The sequence below is a fragment of the Stomoxys calcitrans genome, chromosome 1 (assembly GCF_963082655.1).
Source record: "Stomoxys calcitrans chromosome 1, idStoCalc2.1, whole genome shotgun sequence".
In the NCBI taxonomy this organism is placed as follows: Eukaryota; Metazoa; Arthropoda; class Insecta; order Diptera; family Muscidae; genus Stomoxys; species Stomoxys calcitrans.
This window is the reverse complement of record NC_081552.1, coordinates 235044099-235062732: the sequence shown is the minus strand read 5'-3', so window position 1 is coordinate 235062732 and position 18634 is coordinate 235044099. Positions and strand designations below refer to the sequence as shown.

Below are 18634 nucleotides of genomic sequence, written 5' to 3'. Positions count from 1 at the left end.
TTAATTTTTAGTGAGTTTAGAAAAAAATGTTGTTTTAGAAATGTTTTATAACAATGTTGGCTTTAAAAAAATTCATTGAAAATTGAAAGTTGATCTTAAAAAATTTTATTGAAATATTGTGTTAATTAAATTTTTATTCCAAGTTAGAAAATTTTTCACTGATTTTAAGTCATTTTGAAGTTATTACGTTCGCTTTTAGCGATATTTTTTAGATAATATTGGGTTGCCCAAAAAGTAATTGCGGATTTTTCATATAGTCGGCGTTGAGAAAATTTTTCACAGCTTGTGACTCTGTAATTGCATTCTTTCTTCTGTCAGTTATCAGCTGTGACTTTTAGCTTGCTTTAGAAAAAAAGTGTAAAAAGAGTATATTTGATTAAAGTTCATTCTAAGATTTATTAAAAATGCATTTACTTTCTTTTAAAAAATCCGCAATTACTTTTTGGGCAACTCAATAAATTTAAAAACAAAATAAACTCTGTGATTTCGTTCAGTAGAACGTTATCTCAATACCTATGGTAAAATTTGAATAAAATTTTAAGCTTATCATTGAAATTTGTGTAGTGTATCAAAAAAGGAGTCCCGAAAAACGTGGGGTGTCAAGGATGTAAAAACGATCATAGTACCATCTCTTAAGCGAAAATTTCATTAAAATTGTTCTTCTTTGGAGAAAATTTCATTTTGATAGGTCCATTTGGGGGTGGGGCGACCTTCCATTACTTTGACCTATTTTTGTATGGCATATTTGTAATCTACTGTCGAATACTTTTCATTTGTGTCCCATGTTGATAGTAACGTCAAATATATCTGTTTAGAAGAGTTTGTGGATTGCGGCTGCCCGCTGAGTACTTGGATCCAAAATTTAATGCGATATAACTTTTCTAGTGTCCAATACCTTCCATTTGATACCCACATTATGCCTATAAGTCTACTTTTGGTTATTGTTGGCATTTTTGGGGTAAAGGGGAGGGTCCGAAACCTTCCATAAAAACCTACACAATCTGTGAAAATTTGAAGAAAATCGGTTCAGCCTAAAATAAATAAACCGAGTCTCATATAGTCATGATGGGTCATATGGCCATTTGAGGCGTTTTTAGGGTGTGGGGTGACTCCCTACACTTCGATCTGATTGTTATGCCAGATTCGTAATCTACTCCCGAATACCTTTCATTTAAGGCCCCACATTTATATGGACGATCAATTTGTCTGATTTTAGCAGTTTTGGAGTTAGGGCGATTTCCAGGGTACTTAGACCTAATTTTTAATACCATATTCGTATTCTACTATTCAATACCTTTCATTTGATATCCATATTGTACCGATCGGTCCGCTTTTGATTTTGAGTGGTGTGTTATGGTGTAACGGGGGAGGTTCCGCCCCCCTTCCAATGTCAACAAATTATAAAGCCTATTCCTTCTTCCTGACTATATTCATAATCTACTCCCGAATACCTTTCATTTGAGTACCATATTGTCATGATCGTTCAATAAATCTATTTTAGGGTGTTTTGGGGTTGAGGCGGCCCCCCCAGTTAGTTGATAGGTTCCTGAATAATTTCTTTGAAGTTTTATCTTTAGAAATAAAATAATATGTAGAGCCAAATTATGTCTATACAGATTATTTCATTGAAATTTTCCCTTTACAGGGTATTTATTGAAATGTTGCCTATGAAAAAACTATTTTTTTTTGGGGGGGGCCTGCTACGTCCCTGGCTCCCATATATATCCTTCATCAGATTTTAGGCTGTAGAAGCCACTATTTTGGTTCAATCTTCACTAAATTTAGCACAAGATGTTCTATTTATCGTTCCAATACGTGTGCGAAATTTCATCAAAATCAGATCAGATTTAGATATAGCTCCCATATACACTTTCATCTGATATGGCCTTCTAAGACCGTATTGGCCACAATTTGGGTCCGATATTTACAAAATCTTACAGGGGACATTTTATTCAACGTTCCAATTTGTGTTCAAAATTTTATCGAAATCGTTTCAGATTTAGATATAACTCCTATATATTGGGTTGCCCAAAAAGTAATTGCGGATTTTTTAAAGAAAGTAAATGCATTTTTAATAAAGCTTAAATGAACTTTAATCAAATATACATTTTTTACACTTTTTTTCTAAAGCAAGCTAAAAGTAACAGCTGATAACTGACAGAAGAAAGAATGCAATTACAGAGTCACAAGCTGTGAAAAAATTTGTCAACGCCGACTATATGAAAAATCCGCAATTACTTTTTGGGCAACCCAATATATCTTTCATCCGATATAGCGCTTTTAGGCTGTAGTAGCTACAATGTTCTTCCAATCCTGACAAAATTTAGCACGAAGTGTTTTATTTAACTTCCCTATTTGTGTACGAAATTTCATACAAAATCGGTTCAGATTAAGATATAGCTCCCATATATATTTTTTATCCTATATGGCTGAAGCCACAATTTTGGTCGTATCTTAACATGTTTTGGCGTGAGGTGTTTCTTTTGACGACTTTCAACGCAATTTCAACCAAATCAGTTCAGCTTTAGATATAGCTTACAAAGAGAAAATCTTGCAAACTTCTATTCGATCTGTCAATAGGTAGGCGAAATTATGTCTGAATATATTTCGACATAGGTTCTTTGTATTAAAATGTGTAGGGTATTATATAGTGGTGTAGGGTATTATATAGTCCGCCCAACCTTTGCCTTTCCTTACTGGTTCATTCAAAATCTCTAAAAAAAAAAAATTTTAACAACTGCCAAGGGCAAACATTGCGGACTTTGGCACACAACTAAGATATCGTAATAGCGCACATACAAAAGCATACCATATATGTACGAACTATTGGGTTGCCCAAAAAGTAATTGCGGATTTTTCATATAGTCGGCGTTGACAAATTTTTTCACAGCTTGTGACTCTGTAATTGCATTCTTTCTTCTGTCAGTTATCAGCTGTTACTTTTAGCTTGCTTTAGAAAAAAAGTGTAAAAAAAGTATATTTGATTAAAGTTCATTCTAAGTTTTATTAAAAATGAATTTACTTTCTTTTAAAAAATCCGCAATTACTTTTTGGGCAACCCAATATTAAGGCAATTGTAAAACGATAAATAGAATTGATAATCATATATCCAAAGTGTAAACAAAATGTATACAAAAATCATATTTTCCTTATCATTAAAATTGTTTTTCTTTTGTTTTAAACAATAATCATTGGTTCGCCCTCAATTCTACACTGTAGCTATTCAAAAGAAAGACCAAGCAATTATTTCAATGAAAACAAACCACGTCGGCAAGTATCTACGTATGCATTGTTCATAATGGTTCACATGTTCGAGAACCCACTGAGTTATAGTTTCCTGAAAATTGAGGAAACCTTAGTCACTGAATTACGATGAATTGTACAATAAATATATCTAGATTTATTTAAAATCTTCAAATCAGACCAAGTTATAAGGAATTTATACAAGTAAGGGAAGGCATAAGGTGGGCGGTGGCAACTATACTCGTATAATACCCTACACCCACATCATAAGTATTAATTGGGCGGTATTATTACATGAACCCAAACAAACATCTAAACTAGTTGCAAAGTTTTAGTGAATGCGGTCTTATAAGAATTATCGACGGAAGTACATTGCACAAACATATATCTAGGTCGAAAAAGTCACCTGTGCCAATTTGGATGTCAATCCGATCGAAAACTGCAATCTACACTTTGTTCACAAATTAACATGAACAGTCGGACAAAGCTGCTAAATCAGAAAATGAAACTGAGTCGATTGATAAACATATCAATGGATCCAACTCTTCTCCTATTGGATACAACAAACAATTGCACCAAGCTCCGTAGTTCTGTGATGGCGCATAAATAGCAATTTTACAATAAAAACTTAAAACAAGTAAAAAGGCGTTAAGTTCGGCCGGGCCTAACTTTGGATACCCAACATCTCGAGTATATATTTAAACCACCTTTCTTCATAATACGGTGAAAAATTCATAATTTATGCCCACATAGCAGCTTTATCGAAATATGGTCCAATTTGGGCCAAATTTGACACGGATATCGACAGGTCTAATAAGTACAAGTCACATTGTTCAATTTTGTACAGCAAAATATTGGCCTTTTTGATAGCCATATCCAAATATAGACCGATCTGAACCACATACGACACCGATGTCGAAAAGCCTAACATAAGTCTCTGTATCCCAGAGCGAAATCAGATTATGAATGAGCCTTTTATGGGGCCAAGACTTTTAATCGAGAGATTGGTAGGGCAGCTACCGCCAAGTAACAGAAAAATGTCGAGGAACCCAACAAAACTTACTGTTCCAAATTCCGGTAAAATCGGACAATAAATGCGCCTATTATGGGCCCAAATATTTTAATTCGAGAGATCGGTCTATACGGCAGCTATATCTAAATCTGAACCGATTTGGGCCAAATTTCAGAAAAATGTCGAAGAGCCTAACACAACTCTCTGTCCCAAAATTTCGGCGCCATCGGACAATAAATGCGCCTTTTATGGGTCAAAAACCTTAAATCGAGAGATCGGTCTATTGGCAGCTATATCTAAATCTGGACCGATCTGAGCCAAATTGCAGATGGATGTCGAAGAGCCTAATACAACTCACTGCCCCAAATTTAGGCGAAATCGGACAATAAATGCGCCTTTTATGGGTCAAAAACCTTAAATCGAGAGATCGGCAATATGGCAGCTATATCTAAACCTGAGCCAAATTAAAGAAAAATGTCGAAGAGCCTAGCACAACCCACTGTCCTAAATTTCAGAAAAATCGGATAATAAATGCGCCTTTTACGGGGCCAAAACATTAAATCGAGATATCGGCCTATATGGCAGCTATATCCAAATCTGAACCGATCTGGGCCAAGTTGCAGAAAGATATCGAGGGGCTTTACTTAACACACTGTCCCAAAATTTCGGCGACATCGGATAATAAACGCGCCTTTTATGGGCCCATAACCTTAAATCGGGAGATCGGTCAATATGGCAGCTATATACAAATATGGACCGATCTGGGGCAAATTGAAGAAGGATGTCGAAGGCCTTACTTAACTCACTGTCCCAAAATTTCGGCGACATCGGACAATAAATGCGCCTTTTATGGGCCCAAAGCCTTAAATCGGGAGATCGGTCTATATGACAGCTATATCCAAATCTGGACCGATCTGGGGCAAATTGCAGAAGGATGTTAAAAGCCTTAACGCAACTCAATGTCCCCAATTTTGGCAAAATCGGACGATAAATGCGCCTTTTATGGGCCTAAGGCCTAAATCGGAGGATCGGTCTATATGGCATCTATATTCAAATCTGGACCGATCTGGACCAAATTGAAGAAGAATGTCGAAGAGCCTAGCACAACTCACTGTCCTAAATTTCATCAAAATCGGATAATAAATGCGCCTTTAATGGGCCTAAGGCCCTAAATCGGCGGATCGGTCTATATGGCATCTATATTCAAATCTGGACCGATCAAGGGCAAATTGGAGAAAGATGTCAAAGTTCCTAAGGCAAATCACTATCCCCAATTTCAGCAAAATCGGATTATAAATGTGGCATTTATGGTCCTAAGAACCTAAATCGGCGGATCGGTCTATTGGGGGCTATATGAAGATATAGTCCGATAGAGCCCATCTTTGAACTTAACCTGTCTATGGACAAAAAAAAAAAGAATCTGTGCAAAGTTTCAACTCAATATCTCTATTTTTAAAGGCTGTAGGGTCATTTCAACAGACAGACGGACAGACGGACGGACATGGCTAGATCGTCTTAGATTTTTAGGCTGATCAAGAATATATATACTTTATAGGGTCGGAAATGGATATTTCGATGTGTTGCAAATGGAATGACAAAATGAATATACCCCATCCTTCGGTGGTGGGTATAGAAAGGGTTTTCCGATAGCGACTAGAAAATTTTGAATTTAATTTTTGAACGCACTCCTACACTATACACTCCTAAACGAGTCCTATTGGGTGGTGAAAATGTGACATTTTCATGCCAAGTTCGTACTCTACTCTTAAATACCTCTCATTGGATACCCATATCGCCCAGAGCGGTAAAAGCCTCCTGTTGGGTGGTGTTTCTGGGGGTGGGGGACTCCTCGACACTTATGGTGTCATTTTAATACCAAGTTTGTACTCATTTCTTAAATATCTTTCATTTGATAGCCATATTGTCTCATTCGGTAAACATGTCCGTTCGGGTGGGTATTAGGATGCGACGATCCGAAATATATATATTTTGTAGGGTCGGAAATGGATACATCGAAATGTATGGCAAACGGAATGACTGAATAAATATACCCCCTCCTTTTCGATGTTGGTGGTTATACAGCAACGACTGTCAATAATGGCCTTCATTTCAATTAAGATCGAACAATCGATGATATTCAACATTCCATTGGACATTCCGTTTGCTAACCACAATGAATGTGGTTCCCTCTAATTCAACTTTTCAGTGAATAGAATCATTTTTCATAAGAATCTCTATCCCATGTTACGGAAACCGCAAGATTTCAATTCCCTCAAAAACAGTTAACTGAGTTTATAATCAGAAAGTGGGCAGACTAGAATCGAACGGTATTTGCAAAACCAGTAATCGCGTGCTAAGTTCGGCCGGGCCGAATCTTGGGAACCCACCACAATGGATTCTGCAAATTTTTTTATTCAACATACCAAACTTCTGTCAAACCAGCAAAAGAAAAGCTTCTAGGAACCGAACAAGGATGATCGAGAGACCGATTTACATGGGAGCTATATCAGGTTATAGACCAATTTAGACCGTACTTAGCACAGTTGTTGAAAGTCATGAGGAAACACCACTCGGAAATATTCAGCCAAAACGGGCAAAAATTGCGACTCCCGGGGGCTCAAGAAGTCATATCGGGAGATCGGTTTATATAGAGGTTATAGACCGATTTAGACCGTACTTAGCACAGTTTTTGGAAGTCATAGCAAAACACCACATGCAAAATTTCAGCCAAATCGGATGAAAATTTCGGCTTCCGGGGGCTCACGAAATCAAATCGGTAGATCGGTTTATATGGGAGCTATATCAAGTTATAGACCGATTTGGACCGTACCTAAAACAATTGTTGGAAGTCATAACAAAACACCACATGCTAAATTTTAGCCAAATCGGATGAAAATTGCGGCTTCCAGAGACTCAAGAAGTCAAATCTGCAAATCGGTTTATATGGAAGCTATATCAGGTTATAGACCGATTTGAAATGTACTTAGCGCAGTTATTGGAAATCATAGCAAAACACCACATGCAAAATTTTAGCCAAATCAGATGAAAATTGCGGCTTCAAGGGGCTCAAGAAGTCATATCGGGAGATCGGTTTATATGGAAGCTATATCAGGTTATAGACCGATTTGGACCGTACTTAGCACAGTTATTGGAAGTCATAGCAAAACACCACATGCAAAATTTTAGCCAAATCGGATGAAAATTGCGGCTTTCGGGGGCTCACAAAATCAAATCGGGAGATCGGTTTATATGGGAGCTATATCAAGTTATAGACCGATTTGGACCGTACCTAAAACAATTGTTGGAAGTCATAACGAAACACCACATGCAAAGTTTCAGGACAAAAATGGCTGTTTCCAGGTGCCCAAGAAGTCAAATCGGGAGATCAGGTTATATGGGAGCTTATATCAGACCGATTTGGATAAAAATTGCAGCTTCCAGGGGCTCAAAAAGTCTAATTTGGAGATCGGTTTACATGGGAGCTATATCTAAATTTGAATCGATATGGCCCATTTGCAATCCCCAACGATATATATCGATATTAAGTATCTGTGTAAAATTGCAAGCGGCTAGCCTTACGCGTTCGACCTCTGTCGTGATTTCGACTAGATGGCTAGATCGATTCAAGAATATAAACACATTATGGGGTCTTAGATGAATATTTCGAGGTGTTACAAACGGAATGACTAGACTAGTATACCCCCCATCCTATGGTGGTGAGTATAATATTGGGTTGCCCAAAAAGTAATTGCGGATTTTTTAAAAGAAAGTAAATGCATTTTTAATAAAACTTAGAATGAACTTTAATCAAATATACTTTTTTACACATTTTTTCTAAAGCAAGCTAAAAGTAAAAGCTGATAACTGACAGAAGAAAGAATGCAATTACACAGTCACAAGCTTGAAATAATTTGTCAACGCCGACTATATGAAAAATCCGCAATTACTTTTTGGGCAACCCAATATTATCGCGTTTCAAAATTTTGATAAAGTATACCCCCACCATAGGATGGGGGTATACTAATTTCGTCATTCAGTTTGTAACTCCTCGAAATATTCGTCTAAGACCCCATAAAGTATATATATTCTTGATCGTCATGACAATTTAAAGTCAATCTACCCTTGTCCGTCCGTCTGTCTGTCGAAAACACGCTTGCTTCGAAGGAGTAGAGCTATTCGCTTGAAATTTTGCACAAGTACTTCCTGTTAATGCAGGTCGGTTGGGATTGTAAATGGGCTATATCGGTTCATGTTTTGATATAGCTGCCATATAAACCGATCTGGGACCTTGACTTCTTGAGCCCCTAGAGGACGCAATTTTTCAAATTGGTCCATAACCTTATATAGCTGTCATATAAACCGAACTGAGGTCATGACTTCTTGAGCCTCTAGAGGACGCAGTTCCTATGCGATTTGGTTGAAATTTTGCATGACGTGTTTCCATATGACTTGTAAATGGATGTAAATGGGCTAAATCGGTTCATGTTTTGATATAGCTGCCATATAAACTGATCTGGGATCTTGACTTCTTGAGCCACTAGAGGGCGCAATTCTTTTCCAATTTGGCTGAAATTTGGCACAAAGTGTTGTGTTATGATTTCCAACAACTCTGCCAATAATGGTTCGAATTGGTCCATAACCTAATATAAGTGTCATATAAACCGATCTGGGGTCTTGAATTCTTGAGCCTCTAGAGGGCGCAGTTCCTATGCGATTTGGTTGAAATTTTGGACGTGTTTCCATATGACTTCCAAGAACTGTGTTAAGTATGGTTTAAATCGGTCAATAACCTGATATAGCCGCCATAGAAATCGATCTTGAATCTTGACTTCATTCCTATCCGACTTGGCTGAAGTTTTGCGTGAGGTCTTTTGTTATGACTTCCAACAACTGTGCCAAATATGATTTAAATCGGTGCATAACCCGATAAAGCTGCCATACAAACCGATCAGGGATCTTGACATCTTGAGCCTCAAGAGGGCGTTATTATTTTCCGATTTGGTGGACATTTTGTACAACGTCTTCTCCCATGACCTCCAACATACGTGTCTGAATATGGTCTGGACCGATCTTGAGTCTGATGCAGTTCCCCTATAAACCGAACCCCCTATTTTACTTCTTGAGCCCCTAAAAGGCCCAATTATTATTCGATTTGGATGAATTTTTACACATAGACTTCTACTGTGATCTCCAACATTCAATTCAATTAGCATAGCAATTCTTTTCCCTTAGCCTTTGTTTGTCTTAAAAGAGATACCGGGAAAGAACTCGACAAATGCGATCCATGGTGGAAGGTATATAAGATTCGGTCCGACCAAACTTTGCACGCTGTTACTCATTTAGACCAAACTTTGAACTTTACTACTTAAACCTTAAAGGGATTTTTAGATGTAGCCTCTCGTATTAATACCAAGATCTTGATTTAACACCTAAAGTAATCAGACCCATCTCTTCAAGTCGCTCTCAAAGTGCTCAGAGTGGTAGTTGTTTTGCTGAATTCGCCCTTTATGAGATGTGCATTACTTTCAAGTACACAAAAATATAATGTCTCTTAATTTTTCATCTCTTATTAACAGATCCTTAAAACTCCATATCGAATTTGCTCAGTAAAACTCCTGTAAATGATGATAATGCTGCCAACATGACAGACGCATCCGAATCTGATCTACAACCGCTTTTAGCAGACAATGTGGATGATGAGACAAACGGAAATGGCGACACCAATCACAATAATAACAACAATACAATCAACAAAAACAAAACCCGCAAGGACATCAATCGCAATGAGGTGGCACAACAACAGCGTAAATTATCCTTTACAAGGAAATCTCATAAATTCCGTTATATATGGAAACGGAAACCATTGCTTTATCTCTTAGCAATTGGCATACTAATGCTGGTAATTAATGCAACCTTTAATCGGAATATGGGCGATGACAATCTCCTGCCCAGCGAGGATGATGTCAATTTTCTCAGCCATGTGCATTCGCATGTGCCCGGAATGAGAGGTAAGAAGCAAAACACCAACACTACTGCTACCATCGCTTATGGTTTTGTTATTAGACAGAACATTGAGAACAACCATCCATTGAGTATAAATGTGGTAAATATATATACAAATTAGGAAGCGAGCGGAGAGTTGGAATGATTGTTTATGCATGTATGTGTGTGTCTGTGTCTGTGTATATATGTGTATATATATTTACTAATTGCAGTTTGCATGTCAAGTATAAATTCATTTCATTAAATGCATGTCATATCATCACTTGGCAATCTCTGCAACAAAGGTTGTTTTGGCACCTATGGAAACCCCTAGGGCCTTCAATGGATTGGAAACGTTTTTAATAACAACCTCCATAGAATGAGAGTACGAGTATATCATTGTCGCCATTTCGTATGTATCACCTTGTAATATTGATCGGTGCCCCTAAAGAGTATGTATGTAATTCGATTTAGTCAGGTCCGTCCGGTCTCTCTATGGTTCATAAACTGAACATGTAAAAGCGTGCCGGACCGAATCTTGGGAACCCACCACCATGGATTCTGCTATAAATTTAAGTTGAAGGGCATAATTTTATTTTATTCCATATATACTTCAGGGAACCGAACAAGGATGAATGAGAGACCGGTTTACATGGAAGCTATGTCATAACAGAACACCATATGCACAATTTCAGTCAAATCGGACAAAAATTGCGGCTTGTAAGGGCTAAAAAAAATCAAATCGGAAAACCGGTTTATATGGGAGCTGTATCAGCTTATAGACCGATTTGGACCGTACTTGATACAGATGTTGAAAGTGGTAACAGAACACCACATGCAAAATGTCAGTCAAATCGGACAAAAATTTCGGCTTGTAAGGGCTCAAGCAGTAAAATCGGGAGAACGGTTTATATGGGAGCTATATCCGGTTATAGACCAATTTGGACCGTACTTGGCACACTTGTTGGAAGTCATAATAGAACATCACAAGCACAATTTCAGCTCAATCGGACAAAAATTGCGGCTTGTAAGGGCTCAAGCAGCAAAATCGGGAGATCGGTTTATATGGGAGCTATATCCGGTTATAGACCGATTTGGACCGTACTTGGCACACTTGTTGGATGTCATAACAGAACACTACACGCAAAATTTCAGCTCATTGGGACAAAAATTGCAGCTTGTAAGGGCTCAAGCAGCAAAATCGGGAGATCGGTTTATATGGGAGCTATATCCGGTTATTGACCGATTTGGACCGTACTTGACACAGATATTGGAAGTCGTAACAGAACACCACATGCAAAATTTCAGCCAAATCGGACAAAAATTGCGGCCTGTAAGGGCTTAAGCAGTCAAATCAGGAAATCGGTTTATATGGGAGCTATATCCGGTTATAGACCGATTTGGACCGTACTTGACACAGATGTTGAAAGTGGTAACAGAACACCACATGCAAAATTTCAGCCAAATCGGACAAAAATTTCGGCTTGTAAGGGCTCAAGCAGTAAAATCAGGAGATCGGTTTATATGGGAGCTATATTCGGTTATTGACCAATTTGGACCGTAATTGGCACAGTTGTTGGAAATCGCAATAGGATACCACAAGCAGAATTTCCGCTCAATCGGACATAAATTGCGGCTTGTGAGGCTCAAGCAGTCAAATCTAGAAATGCGTTTTTATGGGAGCTATATCCGGTTATAGACCGATTTGGACCGTAGTTGACACAGATTTTGGAAGTCGTAACAGAACACCACAAGCAAAATTTCAGCCAAATCGGACAAAAATTGCGGCTTGTAAGGGCTCAAGCAGCAAAATCGGGAGATCGGTTTATATGGGAGCTATATCCGGTTATAGATCGATTTGGACCGTACTTGGCACAGTTGTTGGACGTCATAATAGAACACCACATGCACAATTTCAGCTCAATCGAACACAAATTGCAGCTTGTAAGGGCTCAAGCAGTCAAATCGGGAGATGGGTTTATATGGGAGCTATATCTAAATCTGAATCGATATGGCCCATTTGCAATCCCTAACGACCTATATCATTACTAAGTATATGTTCAAAATTGCAAATGGCTAGCTTAACGCATTCGACCACTATCGTGATTTCGACAGACGGACATGGCTAGATGGAATCAGAATGTCAAGCCGATCCAGAATATATATACTTTATGGGGTCCCAGATCAATATTTCGAGGTGTTACACACGGAATAACAAGATGAGTATGCATGATGCGGGGTATAAAGAGTAAAATTGGAAATTTCACTCTAAATGGAGGCCACCGTAGCGCAGGAGTATGACGCTGAACGCGTCATACTCGAAACCTAGCGAAAACTTAAAACAAGTAAAAGCGTACTAAGATCGACCGGACCGAATCTTATATACCCTCCACCATTGATCGCATTTGTCAAGTTCTTTGAATTACTTTTTCAAATATATATGAGCTACATCACGTTATTAACCGATATAACCATACAAGTCATAGAAAAATATCACCAAATTCAGGCTAATTGGATGATAATAATAGCGCCCTCAGAAAGCCAAATTGGGTGCTCGGTTTATATGGCAGCTATTTCAGATTATTAATCTTAGTTTACTTAGCTAAACGACATGTGCAAAACTTCAACCAAATTGGATAACAAATGCGCCCTCTAGAGGCTCAAGAAGCCTAGTCGGGAGATCGGTTCATATGACAGCTATACCAGGATATGAACTGATTTAGATCATACTCAACACAAATGTTGGAAGCCATAGCGAAAAGAAATATTCGTCTAATGTATATATATTCTTAAGCGTCTCGACGTTCTGAGTCGATTTAGCCATGTCCGTCCGTCCGTCTGTCAAAATCACGCTTGAAATTTTGTACAGATACTTAATTTTGATGTAGGTCGTTGGGATTGGAAATAAACCGATCTCCCGATTTGTCTTCTTGAGCCCTTACAAGCCGTAATTTTTGTCCGATTTGGCTGAAATTTGGCATGTAGTGTTATGTTATGACTTCCAACAACTATTCCAAGCACTATCCCAATCGGTCTCTAACCTGATATAGCTCCCATATAAACCGATCTCTCGGTTTGACTTCTTGAGCCTTTACAAGCTCAAATTTTTATTTTGTTCGATTTTGGCTGAAATTTCACATGCGGTGTTCTGTTACGACTTCCAACAACGGTGCCAAGTACGGTCCGAATCGGTCTATAACCTGATATAGCTCCCATATAAACCGATCTCTCGATTGAGCTTCTTGAGCCGATTTGGCTAAAATTTTTCAGATAGTATTCTGTTATGACTTCCATCAACTTTGTCAAGTTCGGTTCAAATGGGTCTAAAACCTAATATAGCTGCGATATAAATCGATCTCCCGATTTGACATCTTTAGTCCCTGGAAGCCGCAATTTTTGTCCGATTTAGTTTAAATGCTGCATTTGCACATTGTATTCTGTTATGACTTGTGTTCTCTTATGACTAGTTAAATGGTTTTTTGTCTTGCTCATGGATATATTGCTGTTGGTGTTATATGTTGGCTTGCCAAGAGTGTCTTTAAACAACAAATTTGTGCTTTCGGTTGCAGAAATTAAAAATAAATTGTTGTAGGAAAATTAACAAATTTCGTCGTCTTTTTTCAACAAAATTTGTTGTTTTTCAAAATTATTATACCTCCCACAATAGGATACCAATTTCGTCATTCCGTTTAGAACACCTCGAAATATGCGTCTAAGACCCCATAAAGTATATATATTCTTGATCGTCATGACATTTCAACTCGAACTAACCATGTCCGTCCGTCTGTCGAAAGCATGCTAACTTTCGATGGAGTAAAGCTGGGCGCTTGAATTTTTGCACAAATACTTCTTATTAGTGTAGGTCGGTTGGGATTGGAAATGGGCCAAATCGGTCCATGTTTTGGTACAGCTGCCATATAAACAGATCTTGGGTCTTGATTTCTTGACTTGGCTAAAACTTTGCACGGGGTGTTTTCAACAACTATGCCAAGTATGGTCGAAATCGGTTAACAACGTGATATAGCTGCCATATAAACCGACCTTGGGTCTTGACTTCTTGAGCTTCTTGAGGGCGCAATTCTTATCCAATTTGGCTGAAATTTTGAAATTTTCATACCTCAGCACCATAATGAATTCATAACGCAAATCAATTTTGTGTTTTATGTCTATGATTCCACCGAAAACCACCCACTACAAAGCACTTATTTGTAACATTTCCATTTAAGCTCTAAATCACTAAACACTGAATTATAGTTAAGGTTAATATAGTTTTTATTTTGACTTACGATTTTTATGTATCTTATTTTCTTCTTTTATTTACACCTGCAATTTCATCGTTGTCCGTCCATATGTCTATCTCGTGTATAAATATGCCTGCCACAATTCAAAATTTGATATGTTATGAATTTTCGTTTAATTTTTGTTGATTTGCCTTTGTGTTTGTGTTTGTGTTCCCATCATTGGCCACTGCCGTGTTTACGTTCTCATTTTGTTTGCGTCCTGTTGCAAAAGTTATTTCGAATTTAACATCACTTTTAAAAACGTCACTGTTCAACAAGTCACCACTGCCAGCTAAAGCAACCACACCTAAAACCACCAAATTATCTCTAAAAGAATGGAAAACTTCCAAGATGCCGCTGCTGCTGAAGCAAAAATCGTTAAAAAATAAGGCAAAATACAAAATTTTTAAAGCAAATGCAAAGAGCAAGAAAGACAAAGTTTTTACTAGTGAAACTAAGCCCATAATAAATGCATCTGTATCTTTATCTTCCAACCCCTTAAATGCCATGGCTGCTGCTGACCTCGACTTGGACTCTTCCCTGAATGGAACCTTATTGGATGACAATATCATCCTACCGCCCAAAGGCTATCTGGTGTGGAGTGAGTTCTGTAAAATGCCAAATTTGGATCCGTATCTGCCGGAAGTTATGAAAAACTTTCATAGGGAAAAATACAAGCCATGCAAGCTTTTGGATCCCTTGACCCGGGTTGACTTCAACGCCATCACTCAACGTTATACGCTAAGCATAGTTGAAGATGTTCTGCCTGGCTTCAGTAAGACGGGAAAAGTCGATTGTTGTTATCAGACCATAACTAGAAATGGAACCGGCGATAAACCCGATGATCATGTGAGGTAAGGTAAGGGGTTTAGTTTTTCTGTTATATTTTATTTGTAAATTTTCCCTAAGCTTAGTTAAGTTTTCGGTTTTGTTGCCACATCTTCACTAAGATTTTGTCTCTTGCAGTTTTTCCAAGTGCATGAGCTTTGTTGGTCAAACCTCCCTTGATCCTTCCATAGATAATATTCTGGTAAAATGTCGAGCTGGCAATAAACAGGTTTATGCCAATGGTTATCCTTTAATGCCAGAACGTAAGGAAATACGTGAACGCTTAAATATGTGGAAGAAATACGACGATGATTTGGGAGCAACCGATAAAACGCCCAGTGTCCTTATGATTGGCATTGACAGCATATCAAGGGTGAATCTAATACGAGCTATGCCTAAGACAGCGCGCTATTTGTATGAGAATGAGTGGTACGAAATGAGCGGATTCAATAAGGTAAGAGAAGAAACAAAACCAATAAAAACCAACTAAACGAGTGTTAAGTTGGACTAGGGCAAACTTTTAAAAAACTTCGAAAAATTATTGTACTATTAAATAAACAAGGACACCCACCTACTCGGCTATATACGTAAACCCCCTTTCGTCACAATCGGGTAAAAATTGGATAACTTAAGCACCCAAATTCGGCACGGACATTTAGTGATCTAATAAATATAAGTCACCGTTCAAGAACTTAATTTGCGTGTATCAAAAAAAACGTATCTGTACCAAATTTCAGCTCAATATCTTAATTTTTGAAGGCTGTAGAGTGATTACAACAGACGGACGGACAGACATACGGACATCGTTTAATCGTTTTAGAATTTTACGACCATCCGAAATATATATACTTTGCAACGACGGAAATTTATATTTCGATGTGAGGCAGGTAGGTGAGGAGGTCTCGGAGAAAGGTAGGGTGATTTAAGCGTTTTTTTTGTGGTACCTTATGGCTACCTAAAAACAAAAATTTGATTCCAAAATTTAGATGGGGGAGCTGGGGGTCGCCTTGCCGACAAAACCGGCCTGATATTTGTGGGGAAAAAACAACTATGGGATTATGGGGCTCAAATGAAAGATATTAATGAGTGGAAAACGACATTCGGGACCAAGGCCGCCCCGCCCCCACAACACCCTCAAATTGCACTTATTTACTGATCATAGCAATATCAGAGTAGAGCATGAATGTGATATCTATTTTCATATTTCATTATCCGGGTGGCCGCATCACCCCCAAAACAACACCCAAACAGCGCGTATTTAACCACGGCACCATGGCAATATGGAGCTCAAATGAAAAGTATTTGGGAACAAAGCACGAATTTTATATCCACATTCGGGGCGGAATGTCTGATGGGCTGCACCCCCCCCCCCCCCCCCCCCCCCTCATTTAAGACGTAATTCAAGTAAATTTTTCTCCAAACTATATATAAATAAAATTTTCTTTAAAGGCAATCAATAAAATCTTTTGGAAAGAAAAAAATTTTCTTAAAACAAAAATTTTATTGAATATTTCTCTAAAGACAATATTAAAGTGAAATATTCTCCAAAAACTAATTTTAGTAAAATTTTTCTTGAAGACTAAATTTAAGTAAAAATGGCAGTGAAATTTTTTAAGACAAAATCCCAAAATCTCTCTGAGACAAAATTTTTGCCAGTTCAATTTTATTTCTTTAAAACCAAATTTCAGTACAATTTTCTCTAAAATCAAAAATTAAAATCGAAAGACCAAATTTTAGTAAAATTTTCTTTTTAAACTAAGTTTAAGTAATTTTTTTTTTTTTAATTAAAAATGTGAGGAAATTTTTCAAATATTTGCAAATATTTCAAAAGACAGGCAAAATTCCGGTTAAATATTCTCCCAACACAAAATCTCAGTGGAATTTTCTCTAAAGACTAAATTTAAGTAAAATTTTCTCCTAAGTCAAAATATTAGTGCAATTTACTCTTATCATAAAATATCAATAAAACTATTCTCAAAAGACAAAATTCTAGTAAATTTTTGTAGTTAAATTTCTTTTAAACTAAATTTCAATAAAAATTTTCTCTAAAAATTTTTTTAAAACTAAATTTAAGTAATTTTTCTTTAAAATCCACATTTCAGTGAAATTTGCACTCACCAAAAAAAATGTTAGGGAAATTTTTCCCAAAAACATAATTTAAGTAGAATTTGCTCTTAAGACTAAATTGCAGTTAATTTTCTCTTAAACTTAATTTAAGCAAAATTCTCTTCAAAAACTTAATTTATAATAAAATTTTCTTCAAAGATAAAATTTCAATAAAAAATGTCCAAAAACTAAATTAAGAAAAAATTTTCTCCAAGCTCTAATTTTAAGTACATTTTTCTTCTCAAAATACAAAATTTCAGTTAAGTTTTCTCTAAGAACTAAATTGTAGTAAAGTTTTCTTCTCAAAATAGATAATTTCAGTTAAATTTTAGCTAAATTGTAGTAAATTTTTCTCTTGAAACTAAATTTTAGTGATGATTTTCTCTGACGAGCAACTTTAAGTAAAATTTTCTCCAAAGAGTAAGTAAAATAGAATTTTGAGATAAAATTTCCATGAAAATTTAAGTAAATTTTTCTCCAAAGACTAAATTTAAATAAATTTATCTTCAAAGACAAATTTCAATAAAGACAATAAAATCTTTTCCAAAAACAAAATTTATTTAAAGACAAATATGTCAGTGAACTTTTCTCTAAAAACAAATTTTAGTAAAATTATCTTAGAAGACTAAATTTCAGTCAAATTTTCTCCAATTACAAAATTTCAGTGAATTTTTTCACCAATAAATTGTTCTCTAAAGACAAAGTTTCTGTAAAATTTTCTCTAAAAACAAAATTCTGTAAAATTTTCTCTAAAGACTAAATATAAATAAAAATTTAACTAAAGTCAAAGATTCAAGTAAAAACCAAATTCTCTAAAAAAAAAAAACAAATTTCATTAAAACTTTCCCAAAAACAAAATTTCAGTGAATTTTCATTATAAACATAATTTAAGTAAAATTTTCTGTTTATACCTAATTTCAGCGAAAGACCTAATTTCAATGAAATTTCTATAAGGACAAAATCACAGTTAAAATGTTCTCAAACGTAAAATTCGAGAGAAATTTTCTCTAAAACTTAATTTAAGCAAAATTCTCTCCAAAGTGTAAATTTTTAATAAAATTTTCTTCAAACACAATTTTTTCCATAAACAAACTTTCCTCCAACGTTAAATTAATGTTTTTAGTTACTTTTTCTCTAAGAACTAGATTTAAGTTAATTTTTTCTTATGTACTAAATTTAAGAC

The 18634-nt window shown here is 36.4% G+C and overlaps 1 protein-coding gene across 6 annotated transcripts in view; it reads left to right on the top strand.

Moving 5' to 3' along the window:
- LOC106092739 (uncharacterized) overlaps positions 1-18634 on the top strand; it is a 61800-nt gene that overhangs the window by 41581 nt on the left and 1585 nt on the right. For 5 of the 6 annotated variants that reach the window (XM_059371067.1, XM_059371069.1, XM_059371068.1 and 2 more), the window contains exons 2-4: positions 9832-10263; positions 14750-15371; positions 15484-15799. In XM_059371067.1, the coding sequence (XP_059227050.1) occupies positions 9897-10263; positions 14750-15371; positions 15484-15799 (1305 nt within the window). In that variant the 5' untranslated portion in view covers positions 9832-9896. The remainder of the gene's footprint in view (positions 1-9831; positions 10264-14749; positions 15372-15483; positions 15800-18634) is intronic. The other variant, XM_059371071.1, reaches the window with a different exon arrangement.